The sequence below is a fragment of the Labrus bergylta genome, chromosome 14 (genome assembly GCF_963930695.1).
Source record: "Labrus bergylta chromosome 14, fLabBer1.1, whole genome shotgun sequence".
Classification (NCBI taxonomy): Eukaryota; Metazoa; Chordata; class Actinopteri; order Labriformes; family Labridae; genus Labrus; species Labrus bergylta.
In genome coordinates, this window is record NC_089208.1 from 13808969 (window position 1) to 13833937 (window position 24969).

Sequence of the window (24969 nt, forward strand, 5' to 3'; positions counted from 1 at the left end):
ACACTACTTCTTTTTGATTTGAATTTTCAGGGTCTGGCACCATTATGGAGAGGATCCCTACCTTCTTTCTCTAACTATAACTCTCTTTTCTACAATCTTTGTTCTTGCAGCATGCCATCTCTCGCTGCCAGATTTCAGAGAAATATCTACTGAAGTATTTTATGTCTGACTTAAGCAAATGGGGATTGCACTCTTCATCAAAAAAGGACTAAAACTGAAAAGTGAAAAACTAGTCTTATTAGTGGACATATTTTGTTGCATCCATTGCAGCCCATTTCACAGCTGGGAGCTCAGATGACCTATTCCAAAGTAGTTTGTCCCAGTAAGTGCGAAAGACCTCAATGTTCAATGTGTTCAATAGGACATATGTTTAGAATACCAGAATTATCCATCACATCTACTACAATGACTTTCTCTACTGAACACACACATTTCTGTGTTCATAATTTAGGGCTAGAAAGCTTACAGGAAACACAATAATAGCTTTGAAACATGCTTTACAACTTTTAATCATCACACAAAAATATTTTTTTTTTTGTAGTTTTTAACTAATCTGTCAGAAAGCCTTTCAAATTCCAAACTTATGTTTGTTTTTTACTTTTTGCTACTTTTGCTGATTCTGCTCCTGTTTTTCTGAGATGTTGCAACTACTAAATTGCCTCCAATGGGGGATCAATAAAGTTTTATCTTATCTTATATTTGAATATTTTATGAATCTGATGCTTGATTCACATCTAAAAACAATTAGAATGACTTCTCATTTAGGGCTGTTGAACCAACTGACTTGTTGATGAACTGCTCCAGGCCCGATCGTCGCTCCTCAATGAACGCTTCCTCAAAAAGGCCCTCATCCGCACGGAACGGCAACTGTCTCTTCAGGGCTTTGCTTGGTAGAGTTGGTACTACAATCTGAAAGTGTTAGGGGTAAACAGAAAGGAATAAAAATATGAAATCGAAAGTCAACACTTGCTGAGCTGAATGTAAGAAAACTCAGACATCAACATGCATTTTTTTTTTTTACAGTTGCAACACAGTTAATAGGGAAGAATAGCTCAAAGCTAATATCTGTATTTGATTAATAAACACAAAAAGACAACACCTTATGTGCAACCCTACTGTTAACTTCACATAATAAACGTTATTAGGGTGATAGGTTTCACACTTATAATGTCTCTTTTATTACCTTACTGTCTCTTTCCAGCTCATTCTTTAACCACTCAAAGTCGCTGTATCTTCTTCTCACACAGGAATCCTTCAGTTTGAAAATGGGAAGGTTTGTCTACACGGGATGAAAGAAATAAAACAGTCATTTTTGAGGTTTAAATAGATAATAAAGCTAGCATGCTAGTTGGAGGTGATATTGCAATTTCCAATCTACAGAGATTTAAAGAAGGAGAGCAATACGTTCTTACATCAAAGCAACAAATGCTCATCAGTTATAAAATGTATTGAGGTAAATTTGCTGTCCATCAACTTATTGATTAAATGTTTTATTTAAATCTATTAATATCTGTCATGAAATAATTGATTAAAACCAGAAACAGAGGACATTTTTAAGAATGGTCCGATAAACTGTCTAAGATTTATTTTTCTAAAGATTTAATTTTGGGCTTTTCATGCCTTCAAGGCAGGACATTGGATAGAGTCAGAAACCGGGGAAAGGAGCCACTGGTTGGATACGACCCCCGGCCCGCCGCCTGGTGAACCAGAGGCTCCGCACATGGGGCGAGTGCACTAACCATTACATCACCTGCGCCCCATTTAAGAAGTTTTTTTTTTTTTTTAAACCTTATTGTTTCATGCAGCCCATGTTTTGGAAATACAATTTAACATGTTGCATTGTATTGTTTCACAGACTGCTGGAGAGTTTGGACTTTGATTAAAATGGTGGATTCTGTGAGCAATCAACCTCTACTGATGTCAGCGTAGGGCCGGGAAATTAATTGAGTTTCAATTCCAATTACGATTTTTGTTTCCGAGGATCACGACAAAAATAATTGAGATTACATTTTTACTGTGCGGTATGCTGTGCTGCGCTCGTTTTTCACAAAGGTTTTGTTGTGTGTGGTAAATTTTTGTTGTTATAATTTAGCCACGAGAGTAAATCAGACTATTTATATAAGTATTTAAGTTAAATAAATGCACGTGTTGTAAGATCAATGAGTTATCATGTTTAATATTGGTGATCTCAATATCAATACATCTAAAAACATATCAGGATTTTTTTTTTGTGTCATAATTGTGCAGCCCTATAAGCGATCACTCATTAAACATGTCTAAATGTATAAGTGATAACAGAATGCATTGTTGATCCTTTGGCATGATTTTCCTATGATTCACTTATGTGGACAATCCATTGACAGTGAATTGGAGTCAATGAAAGTTAGCTGTATGTAAAGGATGCGGATCTCTGAACCACACTGATCTGTTTTTTAAAGGTTTGGCTATTATTATTATCAAACACACACACACACACACACACACACCTATTTGATTAATAACAATACATTCATCTTGACCTCTGATGTAAAACACTGTCAAACTAGGTTATACACCTTTGAAGGTTATGTCTATGAATATCTATTCAACAAGTGAAAACACAAAATATTATTACAGATTTATTCTCCAAGGAGACGGCAGGAAACACACAAATAAGGATGAAGACGAGTCTAGTAAGTTAAATTGCAATTACACAGTTAGAATAAGCTTCCTGAAAACATACAGCTGTGTCAGTGATTTTTTGAGTTTCTCAGGCTAACCACACGACGAAATCAAAATCACGACTCATTTTTACATTTCCAAAATCATTCATGTGTATTTTGTAAAGTACATCACATATCACTGAATTAGACTTAACTTAAAGCTATTTGTCTCCATTAGGATGTAATCGATGACACCGCTGGTAATTCATATATATATATATATATATATACTCCTAGCCACATGTTAGCATTAACTTAATCGATGAGTAGTTTAACTTTAACGCAGACTATTTTATGTGTTTTGACGTCTTAAAGGTAACTTGACCCTACGCCCTTAGATAGACAGATAATGTTAAACTAGCCGAATTTGTTTACAGTCCAGGGTGTTATCTTTAATTTAATTCGGTTTTTATCGGGATTTTTTTTTTTCATAACTGCAGTTTCAAGATTATTTTAAACACGACTACGATAATTCTGCACCATTGACACGGCCAGCAAGAAGACGTAAAAAAAAAAACAAAAAAAAAAAAACTTTTAGGTTGTTCGCAGAGATTGATCAGGTAACCTTAAAACCTAGGCCTCTAAAAAATCCTCGGTCCTCGATTTTTAACTGCGGCGCCATCTTGAGCTCCTCCAGGCCCCCCTCACGTCAACGTCACAGCCCCCGTCTCTGCGGTGACTTCTTCACACAGCAGAAGGCTAAACATGCTAACTGCTAGCAACAACACCGTAATTACCACTTAGCTTAGCGAGTAAAAGCTAACGCTGCTGCAACCTAGTGTGTGTTTTTTTTTTTTTTTGGGGTGGGGGGGGGGACTCCCAGCACCTACCCGCATGCGAACTTCGTAAGTTGTGTACCGGTTCCGTCCAACTCCGACGATTTGTGGGTCATAAACGTCTATTTCCAGGAAATTGCTTGGGGGACCGTAAGCGTCGTTCAGGTCCTGAGGTTTGGAATGTAACCGGCGAGTGTCGGCCACCGACGGCTCTGACATTTTGTAAGGGTTTTTTTTTGTTTATGGACGACCGACGGCGAATTAGCGTACAACCAGCTTAATGCTCAGTTTTTAGTGTTAGATCTCATCTGAAGACATCAACTGATTGCGATAGCCGATCGGTTCCAGCTAGGGAAGTAGCTGACTGTGTCTCTCCTCTTGCGGGGGCCAGCCGCCCTGCGCCCTACCTTTTCTAGAATCTGAAAAATGCGTTGACTCAGTTCCGTGCTGCTGTGTGTGGGACCCCTCCGCACTCCCTCTATCGGACAACCAACATAACCACATAGGGAACGTTCAACTTAGTCGCACTGATATTAAGCGGTGCAGTTGAAAAATGAATAAAATAAATCTTTAGACACACACATAGACATGTAAGCTATATTTATTGAGGCTATAAAAAATGTAAAAAAAGCAGAAGGAAAAATGCAGGAAGAAGGTTTACACAGCATGTAGCAAGGCCGAATTGGAAAAAACACACGATATAGGCTACCAACATTTAATTGTTTTCTATTAGGCTACATCAATTTTTGGATATAGGCCTACATAAAAAAAAAATGAACTGGAAAATTAGGTCCATCATATAATTGTATGGTATGGCAACATCAAAGTAATGAAATATGTTACAAAAGAGGATTGGTAGATAATGGTACAATATTTCATCTGGGGTTGTGACTTTTTGGTGCCACTTTGAAATAGGCCACTTTTTATTATATTGGAGACAATCGCCTCATTAATACATGGTTATTTACTAATATTATTATTTTTTTTGGATCATTTGACCTTAAGAACATTTCAATAGTTGTCAGGTCTTTAAAAAAAAATGGCGTTGGCAGGTGTTTATTCTGGTTGTTTGATTATGTTTCAGTAATGATACAGAAGAGATGTAAGAGATTTAGGCTACTAATGGGTTTCTTATTAGCCATAAAGTATGAGGTAATACATGATAATAAGCTATTAAGGACATTCACAACACTCTTATATTTTCTGAATTTGCAACCCCAAAGTTCATATGAAGCCTGATTTGAATTTGTGTTTTTTAACTAGCAACTGAATCACTCAACTCAAATGAAGCTTCACATATATTACAAATGATGAACTGTTTTTAAAGACACTTATCAAAGTTATCTGCTTAGTATTGACTTGCTAAGTCTAGTATCTTGGCCTTTATGTAGAAAAAAAAATGTAAAATTAAATACATCACTTAAATTCCTCAAAACAGGTATGTGGTTTCTCCTCATGGATTCTGGGAGCTGCTTAGAGAATGTTTATGTACAAGCCCAAATATGTCTCATGGATCTAACCCTTCACTGTTTGAACATTTTTTAAATCTTTGCAGTCATGAAGGATATGTGCAGAAGAATTACGTCTGGATTGTAAAGATTTGTGAGACCCTATCCTGATATAAATAATTTCCCCACGAGGGGATATTTGTTTTTACACTCTGTCTAGTTAACATGCTACACAAACATAGGCTGAAATACACACACATGCACATGCACAATACTATAGACATGCACTAATGGAGAGGGCAGTGGGTGCCTTGCTCAAGGGCACCTTGGCAGTGCTCAGGAAGTGGACTGGCACCTCTCCAACCCAAGTCCCTACAGACTGAGCTACTGCCGCCCCCATAGGTGTTAACATGCCTCATCAGAGATCTGCTCAGCCTGCTTGGATGAGACTAGACCTCTGGAGCTTGAAGGGGAGCAGGGTCAGGCTCGTCTGCAGAGATGAGGACTGAGCAGTAGGATTGGTCAGTGGTGACAGAGGAGGTGGAGCTGACAGAGCCCTCGCTGTCAGACTGGGAGATTTGGGTGTACTCCTGGACGGTACAGGCACGCTCGTTGTAGTTCGGCTTAAATCTGTCTTCCAGGCCTTTAGAGTGTTGAAACCAATCCTTCAGAAGAAGAAAATATGGGTTCAATGCATTACCTTCACATGATCTCAGGAAGAAGTGCACAAAGCTTTTGATAAAACTAACCTCAATGTCACGAGGAATCAGGGCTGGCTTGGGAACAAGGGGGATGAGGATGATTCTGAGCCTGTAAAGAGGGTACAGTCATTTAAATATCTTTCTACTTCTTGTCTTTTGTCATTTTAGTTTAACAAGATTTATAGACCTAGCAGTCACACAACAAAATGCATGAAAAACTGAGAAGGTAAGTGTACAATAACCCAATAACTTCCACCACGTACACATGACATAGGTATTAGTGAACCCACCTATCATGATGCAGCAACATCATGACCAATAAGATGAGGGTGATGAAGCCCACCACAATAAGCACTGGAGTCCACACTGACATTGACTTCATCTGATCAGTGTCTGTGAAGGGAAGGGGGGTGGGGGGGTGGGGGGGGGTGGTGATTATTTTGTCATTATATTTTAAAATAATGCATCTTTATTATACAGTGTGCACACAGAGGAGCAGGTGTGTGTATCAGTTTTCACATTTTATGTTTAATCCAATGTGATTTAGTTAAAAAAATATATTAATCGTAGTATTCACTGAGGACTTAAAGTTTGCCTGACAAAAGAAACCTCTATGGAATTTAGGCCTGTAGGCCTACTGGCAATCTTACTGGAGGATAAGAACTATTGACCCTTAAATTACAATCCAGGCTTGACAACTCATTAATCTATTTGGTTTTTTAGTCTACATCTTTGCTCTCTGCCGGAGACTAAGTGATGTTGGTGGTTACCTGTAGGTCAGTGATAGCTTCATTGTGTCAGTTAAGGCTTCTGTAAATTACTATACAGTATAAAGCTTTTTTTTACAGCATACATTTTGCATGTTTACCTGGGCTGTTGTCAAACCCCCAGGCCGCAGGCTCACTCCAGTTACTCCAGAACAGAGACTCTGCACAGCTGTATCCAAATCTGCTTCGCACTTGCAACTCATACTTGCATTGGGTGCAGGGCAGATTGATGCAGTGGTTCTGCTTCCCAGTACTGACTTTAGTTGTCTGTGAACAATAATGAAGAGTTTACAAAGGAGATGGGGCAGCAAAGGCAACATGATAATGAAACAAGTCATGAAAAGAATGATAACTTATGGAAGAGTCAGTTTTGCATACATCCCACTCCTTGTTATTGATCTTATAGCGAATTTCGCTCTCCACACAGCCATGATTGGTCTGGTTCCAGTACAGCCACAGATTCAAATCTGACTCCATTTGGACAGTCAGGTTGGTGGGTGGATATAACATGACTGCAGACAACAGATGACATTTATTATAGAGATTGTGATGACAAGGTGCCAATGGGCTTTATTTTTCAAACTTTCTATGTCAAAATATACTTCCATTGATTTTAATTTTAAAGAGAGGTCAAAGTTTTCAAGTTTTTCAAAACATTGTTGGCACTGAAATAACATTTGGCATTAGAACTAAAGCCTGAACTTTTATTTTCAAAGCAAACATACTTACAATGTTGAATTTAAAGTTAAATAAAATAAAAATGCCTCTCTATCATTCATAGCTTTACTTTTCTAAATACTGCCTGACATTTGTGTTGCAATTGAGAAAAAGAAGGCATAGCCTACCTTTCTGTCGAAGTGTATGCGTCTGTGAGTGATTGTTGTTGCCATCCTTGAGTGTGGTGTAAAACGTTTTGAACCTGTTGCTTTTTTCGGCATATGGTTGATTACATCCAATATTTATGCCTTTTTCTGACAAATAGCTTGTGCATTCAGTCATTGGTTTCTCAAAGTGGAACCTGCGAAAGAAATCACCATTTAGTCGCTCAAAAACAAAGTGGAATATGCTGACATGACATTTTTAGATTTGATAGAGAATCACTCCATTATGAGGTTATGATGAGCTGGAAATGTTGAAGTGAAATGCTACACATTAGAATGATATTATTTTAACTAATACTTTTATGAGAAGTGGAACTTTCCTTGCTGGATTCTGTCAAGATTTTAAGGTTACAAAAAGGTAATGGTGTTATTTTTAGCTTGAAGAACAACAAACACTTATGTTTGACCAGTGGATATCTGATGTCTTAAGTCAGGCTCCTAAGACAAAGACTTTAGAAATGTTAATTTTGTTTGTGCCACAATGCCAGCAGCAATAAATATGATTAGAATAAAGCTCCTGATCTTTAGGGCTTTAGTGTTGACCTGGGCCCCTATGGAAAAGCAAGATGATTTATGTCTGTCCTGAATTTGTTCCCTACACGTGTAAATTGTGTTTTTTCTTTTTTTACAAAACATTTAATCCAGCAGTCTTTTGGCAGCTGTATCTCTCACTGTGAAGATCTGACACCTAACCAGCTTTAAAATAAGTACATAGAAATAATCAATCTTCTCACTGATGGCCTCTATTGAATTTGTAAGTTATAAAGAGGCATCAGTAGGAATTTCAGTCTGTTTTACTACCAGCTCAAAAATCTTTACCAAGCATTAACATCCCTCTAATACAAGTAAATCATAATCCTGCTATTGAAGCTTAACAGAGCACCACACAGACAAATCAAGGATATGATTTTGTATGAAAAGTTATTTTAAACACAATAACAGTATTCAAGGTGTGCAGAGGGCAAAATGATTCATAGGGCCATTTCTTTTATACATATTGCTTCATCTCACGTGTTATTTATAATTATGTTGAGCATAAATTAAAAAAAATAAAATAAAAATTATTATTATTATTTTTATGTCTTTTTTTGGAAGCCAAAGAGAGGAGTGACTGGGCGATGACATGCAGCAAAGGTTCGGATTCAAACCTACGGTCGCTGCAACGAGGACTAGTCTCTGTACATGGGTCGCTTAAAAAAACTGTAGGTCAAAATATGCGGTATTATTTACCTGCGTTGATTAATTTTGAAAGTAATTGTAAAAGTGAATTATCATGGATTTTATCTTTAACATTAGTTTAAAATGTCACCCTCAGCAGTTTGATTTTTTCCCCAGAGTTTGGGTTAAGTCCAGCATGCTGTCACAAATACGAACCAGCCATAGAAGGTGAAATTGCTCTGTGGAGTCCCGAGCTTGTTCCAGAAACACTGGACATATTTGAGATGCACCACCACACAGTCCACATCTGCCAGAGACACCAGAGGGAGGAGAACCACAGAAAAAAACACAACGAGAATCATCAAGATTGAACATTTATTGACCTTCACAACTAGCAGTCTGCTCGCCCACAAATACTGCCATAAAGAAAAAAAAAAGGAACTAGCATTTGAATGACGTAAGGTTATGTAAGGTGTTTCATATCGAAACTAATGCTTTATGAGAAACAGTTCAGTTGAATTTGAAAATTCAAGTGATAATGTGTAGTATAAGACCTTCTTTTGAAGACAGTTTGGCTGTTTTCACCTTAATAATCTTGTTTTTATTTTTATTTTAGGAAAGTTGTGAAAAATACAGTAAACTCCTCTCAAACATGGAAAGACTAGGAACATTCAGACTTACGTAGATATAAAAAGAATAGAAGCCCTTAAACGTATACCTACTTCTACCTTAAGTTAAAGATTTAAAGAATAGTCAAGCTGTAAATATTCTTACCAGGCAGTTGTTTGGTAAACACATGTTCTGTCAGACAGAAAAGCAAAAGCAGTCGAGTAGACATCATGGCACACTTCACAGAAACAGGATGAGCACATCTACTTCTATAGCTGACTGTCGACGAGTGGTGTTTTCATTTCCTTTTTAGCTGCTCACTTCACTGCTGTTGGTTTCCTGTCAGGAAACAACATATATGGCCATAGGTACAGATGATAATCATTAAAGACGTATGCTTAATGGCTAAACTATAATACAAAACAAAGACAATTTATCATCTATCAAAACTATCTGAATTGTCTTCATAGCATTATGGCAACATTCTTACAACTGAAGCTCTAACATGGCTGCCATGTGCATTATGGGAGGTTCATGTGATAGCAGATCTTTTTTTCACTCCTTCATTAAAACTTTGTTTAACCCTCAAAAATCATTTCATTTACATTTCTCTTCATTCTAAAAAAAAACAAAACAGTAACAGAATGCATACTACGATGAAATTGTTTGAGAACATCACATTCATTTGTCCAAATGAAATGAAAGTGTTGATCTTGAGAATGGGCTGTAAATATTTCCAATTTTTCAGAGCACAAAAGTAAAAGGAGATTTGTGAGACGCTGTCTGTGTGTGCTTTTTTTAAAAAAAATTCAGCTTTGCCTTTGTGGGTTTCCTGTCAGAGGAAACTGTTTCTGAAGAGATCTATGTACATCTCAACCTCATACAAAAACAGAACAATTGTAAACATGTCTGAATTAAGGTACACTGACTACCTGTATTTTTATTTACCTGAATTATTTGTCACACTTATCGGAGTGACTAAACCTTTTAATATACGTGTAACTGTGCAGATAAGACCCCTGTGCAGTTGAGCTTCATTTGTCTGTAGTCCCCACTCAAATAGTCAATAACAGAATGCAATTAAACTTTTGTTTAAATGTAGTATGCTTGTATGCTTTCACCACAAAGTTTAATTTAAATGATGAATGTTGATCTCTGTTGTACTAACCAAATAGCAAAGACTTTTAAACAAAATTACAACAAGAGTATTTTAAATGTATTTTTCTATCAGGTACCATAAAAAGCCAGTGATCTTTTGACAGCTGCCAGAAATGAAAGTTTAATTTATCGCTTTATCTCTAACTGCTTAGTCATCACTCAGCTCATATTATTTCCAGTTAATCTGACCAGGGGTTTTTTTGTGCTTGGTTAACATCCTGTCTCTGGTCTGAGATAGTTTTCACTGTGATTGTAGATTGAGTCTTTTGTCACTTATTTCAGAAAAAAACCACATTTTAAAACCAACCCTGTTTCATTTGTTTCCGTTTTCATCATGGATTGACTCTTTTACACAAGTTTTATTGAGACTGTCTTATAAGCTTTTGTATTGCATGATTTGGGAACCTAAACTTGGACAAAAATAACAGAATTGGGAGCCTGGTCAACATGGCTATATTGTCAGGCTCCTAGCTGGCCCTTAGGAGGATTTATGCAATCCAGCAGAGTCAGTTGCAGCTTTTACCATCAGGCCATCATTTGAGGGGGAGGAAGACTACACGACTCCAAATCTTGATTATCCCAAGGGCAAGTTATACAATTTATGTAAAAAATAAAGCTCATGTTGCTTTTTTTTTTGCACTAATATTGTGCTATTGCACACCTGTATTGCACTTTTGAATATTTCTCCTAGAAATTGCCATGTTGCGAGTTTTGATTTTACTGTACTTTTACATCGTTTCATTTGTATTGTGTTAGATTTCTAAGTCTGCTCTATCTAGGTATGTTTTACTGTTGATGATATCCCTACATATTGTGTCATTTTGTCTGATCCTGCTGAAAAACACATTTCCCCTTGGGCTAATAAAACAAATCTTAATCCAAGTGTAAATCCTTGATCTTTTTTTCCTGTAATTTTTCACCTATTCCTATTCGGTTTGATTCTTAATTATCAAACTGTCTATTTTGTACTTGATTTAATTGTGCTATCTGATTTGCATGACACAACGAAAACACTCTAAAATGAGCATACACCATGAACGGTAGCTGTTGTTCTAGCTCGGACTTTTATTTTGAAACCGGATGTATCGTTGTTTTGGTTAACTACTGCGGAAGGAGCTGTCATTGCTCTGGGTCTCTTAGCTGATTTCTCGTTTCACGTCAAAAAAAAAACCCCCATCTAAGTTTAAGCGACAAATGTAATCGTTATGAAAGCCGTTATGGGATTCACACTAAGACGCTTTCTTGGTGTTACACCGTCGAGAGCACTGCCGTTGTTGCCTTTTTTGTTGACATTGTTGTTCGTGAAGAGCCGAGGAGAGAGCAATGCGATGGACAACGTCGCAACTGAGAGGCTGGCTGAGGAGAGCCACCGACAGGACAGTGCCAATCTGCTCATATTCATAATGCTCTTAACGCTCACAATTTTGACTATATGGTTGTTCAAACACCGGCGGTTTCGGTTCCTCCACGAAACCGGACTTGCTATGATCTATGGTAAGAGATCGTTAGCTCACCTCCCTGTCAATCAATTACCTCAACTTAGCCGTCAGTGCTAAGGCTTTGCTATGAGGCCGCATGTTACAAGGTTTAGGAGACATCCTGTGAAATGCTTACATATTGTAAGTTTAAAGATTAGATTGGATTATAAAGTAGGCTATTATACGCAGAGTTAATATTCATTAACTGTATTTGAGTTGTGGGATTGCCATTTTACTGTGTCTTTAGTTTACAGAGGTGGTTCTCTGTCAGCTTTTAAATGGACAGTAGTAAAATATTGGAAAAATCCAAACTATGTCGTGGCCTTCAACAAATCAGACACACACACCTCAGTCATTTCCAGTATCCAGAGAGAAGCTGCCTGATTAATGTGCTAATTAAAGTATATGGCACACCCAGGTAATTAAAAAAAAAAAAAAAGATGCCTTAAATAGAACCAAGAAGAATCAAACCATGATGATGTTTATTCTTTTTTTTCTTATCCCTGTAAAAGCACTTTGTAAAAGTTTTTATTTACTCTCTCTCTCTCTCTCTCCTCTCCCCCTCTCTCCTAAAGGCCTGTTGGTGGGTGTGATCCTGCGCTTTGGGGTCCATGTGCCTCAGAGCATAAGTGACGTGGTCCTCAGTTGTGCCGTCAACGCCAGTCCCGCTACATTGCTGGTCAATGTCAGCGGGCGGTTCTACGAGTACACTCTGAAGGGGGAAGTCAGCCGGGGCAAAGGTCACCAAGTGCAGGATGATGAGATGCTGAGAAAGGCAAGAGGATGAGCAGATGGAAGACTGAATGGAGGGTGCAAATGGTTGTTTTTGGTGTCTCACCGAACATATGAGTCCAAAGTGCAAAAAAGAAAGCCGGTCTTACATGTATAAATTAAAACAGGTTTGCCAGTCACTGACAGTTACTGGTCTTCCAAGTTGGTGTTTTAATGCAGTTGACTTTTTGAACTGTGCAAAGTATGCCAAACATCTAAACACAATCTCTGTCTATGAAAACGTAAAAAAATGTAAACATGTTAATAATATTAACACATTTATTTATGTACACAGACTGAAAAAAATGGGAAACTCGCTACTTCAAAAAAAAAAAAAAAGGAGTAGGGAGGGGTTCACGAGTAACTAAAGGGACATTTCAAAGTATGTTAGAAAATACTGGAGAGTTTTTTTTTTAACAACATTTATAATGAACTACTGTCTTCTTTTTTTTTTTCTTTTTAATAATTAACTGTCTGCAGGTGACCTTTGACCCAGAAGTGTTTTTCAACATTTTGCTTCCTCCTATCATCTTCCACGCCGGGTACAGTCTGAAAAGGGTAAGAGGGCCAAAAGGAACAATAGTGCACTAGTAATGTCAATAAATAATTGATATGTTTAACAGATTAGATCTTGAATAATGTATTCTTTATTAATAGGCATTGCTTTTCTCTACACTATAAAGATGATTGTACATGTGAAGTTTCACAGATAGGTTGGCAGATATTTTCATACCAGTTTTTTGTTTGAAGATATATTATATACTTGATCTGTATACTTGTCTGTCACAGAGACATTTCTTCAGGAACATCGGCTCCATCCTGGCTTATGCATTTATAGGAACAGTTATATCCTGCTTTGTTATTGGGTAAGTCATTTGGTCGTTGTTGAAATTGCCTAATAAGATGTACTTATATATCAGTAAACGACTTAGTTGAATTTCATCCTACCAGTTAAATGGACAGACAATATGAGGGTCTCTCTTGACATGTACAAATCCCTTTATTCCTCCAGGCTCATCATGTATGGCTTTGTATCCTTCATGAAAGTTGTGGGCCAGCTTGGTGGAGATTTCTTCTTCACCGACTGCCTCTTCTTTGGAGCCATTGTATCAGCAACAGACCCAGGTTGGTGGTGTCCTAAAACATTGCCCAGATTCATTGTCAAACTGCTTTTCTTTAATAAAGCAGCTTGGCTCCTTATCTTTCCTGTTATTGGATACTCTGTCTGTTTGAGGGATCCGCCCTGCTCTAATTGTTTTGGTCTTTCACGTCACGGTGTTTGTGTTTCTTTGTCTTTCAGTGACAGTGCTGGCTATCTTTAATGAGCTAAAAGTAGACGTGGACCTGTATGCTTTACTCTTTGGAGAAAGTGTCTTGAATGATGCTGTGGCCATCGTCCTCTCGTCGTAAGTATACATTTTAAGCACTGGAGACTTGTACACACAGCACATGTAGCAACACTACAGTGTGTACATTTCTGGAGTTATCATTTGTGTTTGTCCAGTCCATACTAGCTGTGATTAGATATTTCCCTCTCCTTCTGGGGAACAAAGATCCACAGCCCCCCTTAATGTGCAAAAATGTTTCCGAAGTTTAAGTGGCAGTAAGCAACATGAACACAAATATCTACCATCTCTACCTCTGCTGCCTCTGCTAAGCCACTCCGACCACCGAACATGCACACTAACCGTTGTCCCTGCAGTGTATGTTCTATGCAGACAGTTATATCAGGCTCATAGGACAGAAACACTGACAGCCGATGAATATACATCCCTAGAAAGTTAAAAAGTAGCTCCTGTTGTATTCCCATCACCACTGTGGGGAGGAGAGAGAGAGCTGCTGACACAAATCACAGAGATGGAAGATGCAAGTTTGTACAGAATGTCTGTGATTGGCTAGTTACGAGCAAAGCTATATCTGATTTGTTGCTTGATTCAGAATTGACGAGTTTTTTTTTTTTTAAAGAACTAAATACCGCTTACATACACAGATCAGACACAAATATTGAAATGGAGATTTCAATTCAATACTGTTAGTGACATTTAATGATAGAAAATAGAAATGTGACAAAATTCGAAGGAAATATAGTTGCATGTTACAGCTTTAAGTTTAAGCTCACTGAGGCTCTTGAAGTAGTTTTCGCAAAGTTCAGCCTGTCGTTTTACTTAACTCAGTTTTCCTGAGGTAAAGCAACTGAGAGAAGAAAGATTGTGCTGGAAAAGAAAAGGACATTTGCTTGTTTTGTAGCTCTCTTGATCTTGAGCCTCATACTAGCTTTAGTTCTACTTAAAAAAGCGGAGACTGTGGATTTCAATCAGACAGAAATATTTTCATTACCAGTGTGGATATGATTTATCACTTAAAGCGACAAATAACTCCTGAAATGCTCATATTGTCATGTTAGTGTTAAAAATCTAAACCAACCCTTCAGTCCTGAGTTCTGTCAGTAATCTGTACCGAGTTGCATCAGCTATGCGTAAGTTCAAACGTAACCTAGTTTGAACGTAAGTTCTACATTAGGACGGAGTTCATGCACTACTTACATTGTTGGTGTTGCACCAGCTGAGATAGTTACAATGTAGGCGTAAGCTATTACTTAAATCTTACACCTAGATCCTAGTAGGTGTAAAGGTTCTCTGTAAAATACGGTTGTCACGGTGATGGTTTCAAAAGGTGGCTGTTTAGCGTCGGCCGTGTGCTCTCAGTGATAGTTCCCTCAGAAATGTACGATGACTTTGATTTATAATCCCGCTGTCATTTTTCACTGAGCAACGATAATTCCATCCGTCCGTCAACAGAGTTCCGTTGAAATGACCTTCTGCTTGAGTTATCACTGCTCGATGACACTGCTGTTATTTTACACTCGCTGTAGATTACGGATGAAGCTGTTGGTGATCACCCTTTCATGATGCTTTGTCATATTTAAAATACATTTTCGTCGCTGTTTTTTTTTGGATTAACAGGAGTTAACAGAAGTTATATCCAGCCGTTTGTCTGTTCGGACACAGTTAGGCACGAGCAGCAGCGCAGTTATGAACGCTGCATGACAGAAATGCTTTTGACTGGTCGGCTGCAGGAAGTGAAAACTTCATATTGGTGACAATATTTTGATTTAGTTTGGACGCTAAGCTCTGCTAGTTAAGACGAACCTAACGTCTCTGTGGATGCAACCAAACAATGACACAACTTAAGTTCGAACCTAACGTCTACGTAGGGTTTAGTGTGTGCACCTTAACTGAAGACAGAACTTACACTTAGCTGGTGCAACAGGCCCCTTGTGTTGTCTGTAATGAGTGTAACTGTGCCACAATTAGCTTTCTGTGTTGTCACTTTGTCGTACTAACATCAGTCCCTGTCATTTCACTGCTTGCCTTCCTTCACCCATCTGTGTCATTCATCGCCTACCTGTACGTATGTATGCACGTAGTGTTCTCCTCCGCTTAGAGAAGGAGGGTAGTCGGGGGGCTCGAGCTGTGCTCTCCCAAGGACCTGATGGCCCAGTCTGGCCTGACGGGGCGCAGGAATGGCTGGAAGAAAACCAAACATTTACTCCCCGGTGGGTGGGTTGGTGGGTGATTTGCGTGGCTGTGCTGGCTGGTAGAGTTATAGAGTTAGAACCTGAATATGTCAATATGAAGCATACCTTGTTCTTCTAATGTAGCTGTAATCCTCCACCATTAGGATGCCCTCCCCTACATCTCGTTTGCAACTGCAGACATTTCGGGCCAACTGCTTAATTTTCTGTTTTCCCTGTGCTCTATAGACCCTGCAAATGACCAGAAAATTCAGTTTTTATCAGATTTGTTCCCAATCTATGTGTTGTGCTTTGTTGGTGTTGTTTGGTAATTTTGGGCATTACTCTCATAAGGGGAGCACCTCAACTGATCATTTTTTGATTAATTAGTTCTCCCATGCATCTACTAAAATATGGCTGAGAGAGCCAATTTTTATTAAAACAAAAACATGCTAAACCTTAGCTTCCTCCCTTTTTATGAAGGTAAAAAAAACAACAACACCATTGCATGTTGGTGACATCTTTGCAGCTTCTTTAATTCCTTTAAATTATACAAAATCAGATCAACTACAGGGTAGTAGTCTTTGCCAAAACTGGATTGGGGATGCTGCAGATTTGATTTGATAGATTCTGCTTAAAAGTCGTTCTGTTTGTGTCTTTGTGTAGCATGTTTGTCAAATTTTACCAGTTTCCCCTTTCCTGATATTTTGTCAATGCTTATTTCCCTTTTTCGTGTCAGTCTTTTTCATTTTTGTGTTCTCTTTCTGTAATCCAGCTCCATTGTGGCTTACCAGCCTACCGGAGACAACAGCCACAGCTTTGAGGCCATGGCCTTGTTGAAATCCTTCGGCATCTTCCTGGGTGTCTTTAGTGGATCCTTTGCTCTTGGCGTAGCCACTGGATTCATGACCGCTCTTATATCCTTTCATTGTTTTCTCATGCTCTCGACAACAACAGAATAAACTTTTACCTTTTGACTTATAGCAGCTGATCACACTTCATGTTTGCCGCTTCATCTGTGGTTCTACTGAGTCCATTCTTATATGTGTAGGTTTCTGTTGTGACGTATGAGGGCTGCAGCTGGACAGGCGCCATGTCTTGTTTTGCTCCTTGACTACAGTTTTCATCACGTGACCAAGTTCACAAAGCTGAGGGACTTCCCTTTGCTGGAGACGGCTCTCTTTTTCCTCATGTCCTGGAGCACCTTTCTATTGGCTGAGGCCTGCGGGTTCACAGGTACACCTGCACACTGCTCATGCATGCAGTCGACTTTTTTGTGAGGCCAAGGTGTTAATGAAAATATAAATGATGTTTAATGTTAGCAGTGAATGCTTTGTTGTTTCTGTGGAGAGTAGATTTGATCTAGTGTTGAAGACAGTTTTTTCCAAGTTTGACTATAGATTCTGTCTAACTTTGCAGATGTTTTTTGATGTTATGGTAGTATTTAAGCATGGATGGATCATTCACATTAGGCAATAGAAACACGCCCTCAGGCAGGCTACCTTATGTTCCTGGACACAGCTTCTCTGAACTTATTAATAGATTGTCATGAATCTACTTAAGGGTACAGCTCAACTGATTAATCGGCCTGCCGATAATATCGGCCAATATTGTAATAGCAGGTGACTATCATTATCGTCTAACTTTATCGCAGATATGCGCTTGTATTATTAGATTCATTCACCAGTCGAAGACCATTTCATTTGAGTATCGTTGTATTACACTAGAAGTTGTCTTTCTGGCTGTCACCAGCAGTGTGCTTATATGAGTTACTACAAGCATTATCACTGTCCAGAGTGTCAAGCCGTGTTGGACGTACATGCGCTGTCACATTCAAGTTGAGTGAACATCTTGTCTTCATTATATAACTATTTATTTCGGTGTATCAGATTTTTTAAAATCCGTAATATCGATCGGTCCCAAATATCCCATATCGTGCGGGCCCTACTTAAAGGCTTTATATGTGAGATCAAGAGCTTTTTTTTCCCCCTGTCTTTTGTTTTTCAAAAGTCCTCTGACTCCCTTCAGTAAAATGTGATCCAGTGTGTTTTGATGTTAAACCGGGATCTGTATCTTTTTATTTAGGCGTGGTGGCTGTGTTGTTCTGTGGGATCACTCAGGCTCACTACACATTCAACAATCTCTCTCCTGACTCTCAGGACAGGACCAAACAGGTGACATTCAATCACATACTCTGTTACTAATGATCCTAATGTTTAATTACTGTATGGTATCGACTATTGTGCTCTTTAAAAATGTATTCATATGGCAAAGACTAATACTGCTTCTACTTGAACGAAAAGAAGAAGACCACAGGAGGAAAAGATTAGAGAACAAAACAGCGGAAATGGCTTGAATAAAAATACTCAGAAGAGAGGATGTTTGAACCGTCAGTGTGATTTTTCAGAAAGTTCACGCAGAAGCAGAGAGTGGGCAGCTGCAGCAGGTTATAGATATAGATATAGATTTGTGTTGTCTGGTTACTGTTTGCTCTAGCACCAGTCAACAGAAGCATCCAGGCTTAAAATGACAACATCTTCACTTTTGAGGCAGCACCTTTTAGTTAAGTGACCACAGTTTTCACTCAGAAGGATTTGCACGAAGGAAGCAAACATTTGTGAGTTGTTGTGCACAAATGTTTTGGTCCCATGATTCAGACTTTTTGGTGTAAAGACATTGTTGTGACGTTAAAAGAACAATCCAAACCAGCATTTCAGAAGTGAAAAATAAGACCTAAAAACCTTATTTCTTACACTACTACAAGGACGTCTGTCTTTTATCTTTGATTGATGATACGTCTCTATGAATGAGTGAATGTATGCATAGTGACACCACAATAAACAGACTCATCCATCCTTCAACCCAGAGGAAAGTGAACGCAGCGTCAATGTTGTCCATTTCGATGCAGCTTCTTTTTTAAGTATGTTGTTTCTCTCTTTCCAACAGTTGTTCGAGCTGCTGAACTTCCTGGCAGAGAACTTCATCTTCTCCTACATGGGTCTGACTCTTTTCTCCTTCCAGTCACATGTCTTTAACCCTTTGTTCATCATTGGAGCCTTTGTATCCTTTACTCTGTGCAGTGTTCATGCATCACACAAACAAATCAAAGCCTTCCTAAGTAAACAGGAATATTGTCTTCTTTGGATCTTTTACATGCATAATATACTCATCTTTGTATGTGATACATCATGATGCTAGCACTATGTACTGCTGCCAACACTTATTATGAAGTATATTCATGAGTTATATGGCTTTCTAGATTTTTTTGTTTACCAAGTTCTTTAGTGAGTCCAAAAAAAAGAGAAGAAATCAACTTTGATTTAGAAACGTATGTCCAAACAAGATTCTACACCAGTTTGTTCTGTGTTTGTTGTTCCATGTGTTGTGTCCTTAACTTACTGCGTCGTGTAGTTGGCTGTGTTTATTGGCAGGGCGGCAAACATCTACCCTTTGTCCTTCCTGCTCAACCTGGGTCGCAAGAACAAGATCGGCTCAAAATTTCAGCACGTCATGATGTTTGCAGGTGAGGCGATAGCGTCCCTCTCAGGGCTCTCATCACTTTGTAAGCAGTGAAGAGTTCTTAAAGTATCCCAGGCTTTAGACTGAAACTACCTTCTCAGCTGGGACCAGTGACAAAAGCCTTCATTTACACACGAACACAGTTGGTTATATTGCGCAAGCCGGCCTTCCTGGCAGCTGCAGCTGTGTGGCAACTTTATTTTGAAGCATTATTTTGATCATTTGGCACACTGTTGCTCGGCTATTTGTACATGTTTTTGATTTCTGTTCTTATGCTGGAAACACTTCCCATTTTTTCACTGTGCTGATCGGATATGTTTCTTTGTTTAACCCAGGGTTATTTTCTCTCTCTCTTGTGGTGCAAAACATTTCAACTTTTCTCTAAAAACAAATCTTGAATTACACAATTTAATGTTGAAATACTGATGACTATTGTTCCATGTCAGAACTTCCCTTTTAATAATCAGCAGATTTTTCTTGAGTACTGGATGTTTACGCAATGCAAAAGGTCTCTGTCTAGATGTCTGACAAAGTTTCTCTTCTCTGTCTCCTCCAGGTCTGCGTGGGGCCATGACCTTTGCTCTTTCTATCCGAGACACAGCGACTTATGCTCGCCAAATGATGTTTTCAACCACCCTGCTGATTGTCTTCTTCACTGTCTGGATCTGCGGAGGTGGCACCACGCCCATGCTGTCCTTCATGAGCATACCGTAAGGCGGGGCATCTGTGTGAATGTATTAGTCGTTGTTTTTATGGCTTTCATCCTCTGTTCAATGTTTTTCTGTCAGAGTCACTGTTTTTACCTTTCCTCTCACAGGGTGGGCGTGGACTCTGATCAAGACAACACAGTAAGTTTGAACGACAGGTCGAAATCTTTACCTTTGGACATTTCTTTGGCTTCTAAGAATATTTGAGAAATGAAACAAACTAATGAATGAAATGTTGTGCTCTATAGAGTTCCACTGTGTTGGACGGCTCTCAGCGGAGGAACACCAAACATGAGAGCGCTTGGCCGTTCAGGATCTGGTATAACTTTGACCACAAGTATCCTTTTGATTGAGCAAGTACTTGAGAGGATCTGAGCAAAGAGTGGGTGCTGGATTCAACTCGTGACACCAGAGGGTGCTCTTTCCAAACTGTAAGAAATATACAAAGGAGTGTTTCTGTGCTAGAGATCGACACTTTTCCAAAGATTTGACAGTTCTAGTCTAAAACCTGGCTGTGTCAGAGTCGGCATAAATGCATTTTGTTCTTCACAAATCCAACTGTCCAACTGCAGTAACTGTTAAGTCTTTGACCAAAGATTGTTCTCCAGCTACCTAAAGCCTCTCCTGACCCACAGCGGCCCCCCTCTCACTGCCACTATGCCGGCCTGTTGTGGACCATTGGCTCGATGCCTCACCAGCCCTCAGGCTTATGAGGTTAGGACACTTCACAACAGTTACAATAGCTCCACTCAGACCCCGTCTGTGGCTTATTGACCTTCTTAAATACTCATTTACTACTTATTACTCCCTTTCTTTATACTTTTTTATTTATTTTGACACGCATGTTATCTTTATCAATTGATTTTAAAGTGTATTTATGTCATGTTTCTTGTCCTTTTTTATTATTTGAGATATCATTGTTGTGTTTGATAGTGCAAACCTACCTACCTTCTCATATAAAACTGTTACACTACTTTAAAGATGGATAAGAATGGACTTTTTCTGGTGTTAGTAGATTGTATTAGGAGTCTGATCAGATCCTACATTTGTGTGTTGAATCAAGGAGATGGAAAACCCTCCTGCGTATCCACTTGAGTTTATTTGAAGTAGAAATGTCTCTTCTCTGTTCACGTCTGGAATCATAATCCCTCTTCCCGTTCAACTCACCAGAACGAAGGTCAGCTTCACGACGACGACTCTGACTTCATCTTGAACGATGCGAACGTGAGCTCCATGTACGCCGACGTCACCGTCACCACGGACGCCTCCGGGTCGCGTACCACCAACCACAAGCACTCCTACGCCACCAGCAGCGGGGGCAACCCGTTCGACGAGGGTCTGGATCAGGAGCTCTCTATGGCCGAAAACGAAGTGGCGATCAGAGGAACCCGTCTCGTCCTGCCTATGGATGACCCGGTGGAGCCCCCTACCACCGTCACCCTGCCGCCGCCTCCCTCCCCGCCACGCTCTGACCCTCGCAGGCACAGACTGTAAGAAGGCTTGCACTGTCAGGAAAAAAGAAGCACCTGTCCCAGTACCTAAGCGCATCCTTGTTGATGGGACAGCCTCAGAGCTTTTGAGGCGGTCTTCATTTAACTCATCATTTTGTTGGTTAACTATAATGTTGAATGTGAATGCACTTCATGAACGGTAGGTACTTTCAATTGATCACACCATTTTTTTTTTTAAAGGTTTCACAAACTCAATGATGTGGTTGTAGTATTTGCTTACAACTTTGAAGTACTGTTGAAATATGCCAGTGCTGTTATCTATACTCTCTTTCAGTCCTTAAGTCTCTCTTTAGGGCTGTCGGGATTGATCCCTTAACTTCATATGCAGTTCTTCTGTCCGTAGTGAAGGAGCTCCTAACGTGAGCGCCGCTATTCATCTAGCTTCAAATGGTCCTCAGAAAACTAACATTCAAAGTTCACTTTGCTCTGGTACTGTTCTTAGAATCACACAGTGTTGTTGAAGAGCGTTTTACAGTACAGGTACATAACTAATCTAACTCAGCCACACGTTTTCTGAGAGGGTTTTTCTGTTGTGACTGACCAAGGTGAGAGCATCCACACGTGAATACTGACATTGTGAAGACAGCTGTGAAAGGAGTTTTTAAAAAAAGGCAGATACTTTAAGGTACACCAAAAAAAACAAAACAGAAAAGAATGCTTCCACAACAGAATCCAGGAGCATCTTCATTTTGTTCAAACATTTCCTCGTCTCTTCTGGATCAGTCTTTTCACTGTAAAATATTTTTTTTTAATTTGTGTTATGGTTTATTTTGTTTATTTATTATTTATTTATTATTTGTTGAATGGCATTAATGGAATCCTTGCCCTGTTAAAAAAAAAAATGTGGGACAGCTCTGTGGCTCATGTTGCACTTTGTTTCCCCCCCTAATAAGCTACAGTGGGGCAGTCCTGGGAAGGTACATGTAATAGTCAAGGAGTTAGTCTTTTTTTTAAAACAAAGGACATGTTTAAATATTCCCTTTCTGCGTTGTAGCAACTCCTTTACTTTCTGTTTTCAAACCAGAGCTTCCCTCTGTGTATTTGAAAATGTGTGCATGTGTCTGATGTTGGAATGCAACATTGTTATTAGGGCTAAGGTTTCATTCTGGGTTTCTCATCTGGTTTAATCTTTATTAAAAAAAAACCTGACTGCCGTGTATTTGTGATGTTGCATCATCAAAGATGACCGAGGGCTGGCTGAACTGTTGGAATTAAAGTGCCTATTCTGATGTTGAATTACTAAGTGTAGATTTGTACATATTTTGGTTTGCTAATGTGCAGTATGACGATCTCTTGATTTTTATACAACACTTAACTCTTTGACTGCTGTTATATACTGTACTTTAGTGTAATTGGACATTAAGGGGACTTTGCCTGAAGAGAAACTCTTTGTTTATTTTATTCAAAATCCCCCAAAAACTGCAAACTAAAACATTGTACTTTCATTGACAGAAAGTCAAAAGTACTGCTTCTATATGTCAGATATAATCACTCTGTGAACATTGTACTTGGAAAATGTATATTTTATCAAAAGTAGTTGAGGTATTTTCAAAATAAACAATTCGGGGCTGAATTTGGATGCAACAAGACATGGCTACCTTTTTTAAGACTTTTATTTGCTAGTGTAAACAAGGGAAAGATACTGCAACAAGAGGACACAGTTTACTGATGCAACATTCAGTCTTATTTTCCTCCTTGTTCATCAACCAAGCTCGACTCTGCTCCCACCTCAGTGAGATTGTTTTATTTTATTTAAACAGACTGATTCTTTTCCTTGCCTTTTTTTCTTTATTTTGCTGAGCAGATCTGTTTTTTTTTATGACTGAGGTAGAAATGTATTTATTTTCAATCACATTTCAAACAGAAGCATCTTTGCTTTAATAATGCAGATCTGCATACGTTGTCTTTTTGATTTGATGTAAAGCAGTACTATGTGAAGGATGGACTTAAACAAACTTGCTTTCATTTTTTTTCTTCATAAAGGTACCCTTTGATTTTCTTTTGTTGTGTAAACGTACCTTAACAGTAAACACATTTTTATACAGGAATCCTGAAGAAAGTACAATATCAACTCTGTGATAAACTGGATTAAGACAGCTGGACATGTTTGTACGAGTTTGTTTCTACAGTTTGTAGAAGCTGTTTATGGGTCTATATGTGACTGTTTTTTTTTTTAAATGTGAGAATTAAAGGTGAGAAGGAAAGTATCTCAGCTTCAATAGATTTTTCCCTGTAAAGTTCGAATGTTATTAATGCTGTCTCCTCTGTCAAAGCTCTTGCAGTGTACTAGAAAAAAATTAAAACAATTCCTTAGCAATCACATGTCTTTGCTGTCTTCTTGATATAGTAACATTTTGTTCAATATGAGTTTTTAAAACCAAGGAACATTATTTTACTTTCCATGTATTCAATTATTCACAACTTCCTACTTTGTTCAATTGTCTTTTGCTCCTTTTTTTCCCCAAAGACAGGTCAAGTGATTGGGATAGCTGCAATGCTTTAAACTTTGAGAAATGAATAACACTCATTTATTTTTTGTAATAATTTTTAAAACAAATTGGTGGGTATTTTTTTTTTACCACAACTATGTGATGGTAACAGCCAGTGATATTGAATATGAGCACCTGCTGTGATTCGGTGGCAGAGGCTGCACGTGCTGTGAACAATCACAGCAGTGCTGCTAATCAGTCAACTACATGGAGGTGTGATTGCTTTTATAAACTGTGTAACTGTTATATAAGCGGCATTTCATATGAAGAGGCGAAACTCGATATCAGACTGTTTTTTTGTCACACCAACCCAATTATTTCCATAATTTAACAGAACTGGACTGTTGCCAAGCAACCCAAACATTCTCCTGCACTCTTGCTGTTGTTTGTGTCCAGAGCAGCTGCTTAGTGGTTTTAATCTACAATACTGTAACGTAAAGAACTCCTGGCTGACCGTGAAAAGTCCCAGTGATGTTCTTGGACGACTTTTTTCATCAAATCAAATCAAATCAACTTTATTTATATAGCACTTTAAACACAACATTGATTGATCCAAAGTGCTGAACATTGCAGAAACAAAGCATTAAAAAGTAACAGACAAGAATAACAACAATTAAAAAACAAAAAACAAAAAAAAAACGGGTTACTGAACATTAAAAGCAATTGAGTAAAAATATTTTTTCAGGTGAATTTTAAAAACACCAATAGTGGGAGAGAAACGGATGTCTAGGGGCAAAGAGTTCCATAGTTTTGGTCCTGCAATAGAAAAGGCCAGATCCC

At 38.6% G+C, this 24969-nt stretch overlaps 3 protein-coding genes across 5 annotated transcripts in view; 1 reads left to right on the top strand and 2 right to left on the bottom strand.

Moving 5' to 3' along the window:
* Positions 1 to 3912, bottom strand: part of snx12 (sorting nexin 12) — a 27152-nt gene extending 23240 nt beyond the window's left edge. Inside the window, exons 1-3 of one of the 2 annotated variants that reach the window (XM_065962776.1) lie at positions 3533 to 3910; positions 1184 to 1279; positions 785 to 909 (exon numbers count right to left, since the gene is read on the bottom strand). In XM_065962776.1, coding sequence (XP_065818848.1) covers positions 785 to 909; positions 1184 to 1279; positions 3533 to 3697 — 386 coding nt within the window. In that variant the 5' untranslated portion in view covers positions 3698 to 3910. Of the gene's footprint in view, positions 1 to 784; positions 910 to 1183; positions 1280 to 3532 lie in introns of both variants that reach the window. The other variant, XM_065962777.1, reaches the window with a different exon arrangement.
* Positions 3913 to 4063: 151 nt separating this feature from the next.
* Positions 4064 to 9499, bottom strand: LOC109996827 (cytokine receptor common subunit gamma-like). The gene is made up of 8 exons (XM_020651132.3): positions 9208 to 9499; positions 8650 to 8740; positions 7240 to 7412; positions 6773 to 6906; positions 6496 to 6661; positions 5918 to 6020; positions 5676 to 5736; positions 4064 to 5591 (listed from the first exon to the last, which is right to left on the bottom strand). The coding sequence occupies exons 1-8, from the start codon at positions 9272 to 9274 to the stop codon at positions 5376 to 5378; spliced, it is 1011 nt and encodes a 336-aa protein (XP_020506788.2). The 5' UTR covers positions 9275 to 9499; the 3' UTR covers positions 4064 to 5375.
* A 1791-nt stretch (positions 9500 to 11290) lies between these two features.
* On the top strand, positions 11291 to 24020 carry LOC109996818 (sodium/hydrogen exchanger 6-like). 2 transcript variants are annotated; one of them, XM_020651116.3, is made up of 16 exons: positions 11291 to 11694; positions 12254 to 12453; positions 12930 to 13007; positions 13239 to 13315; positions 13462 to 13574; positions 13750 to 13855; positions 16739 to 16880; positions 17094 to 17199; positions 18049 to 18137; positions 18910 to 19023; positions 19375 to 19486; positions 20039 to 20192; positions 20300 to 20330; positions 20438 to 20526; positions 20798 to 20903; positions 21360 to 24020. In XM_020651116.3, exons 1-16 carry the CDS (start codon positions 11406 to 11408, stop codon positions 21681 to 21683), a joined length of 2130 nt encoding a protein of 709 aa, XP_020506772.2. In that variant the 5' UTR covers positions 11291 to 11405; the 3' UTR covers positions 21684 to 24020. The 2 variants fall into 2 exon arrangements, with proteins under 2 accessions (XP_020506772.2, XP_065818850.1); XM_065962778.1 differs by having other exon boundaries at positions 16739 to 16870; positions 17060 to 17199.
* Positions 24021 to 24969: the final 949 nt, after the last annotated feature.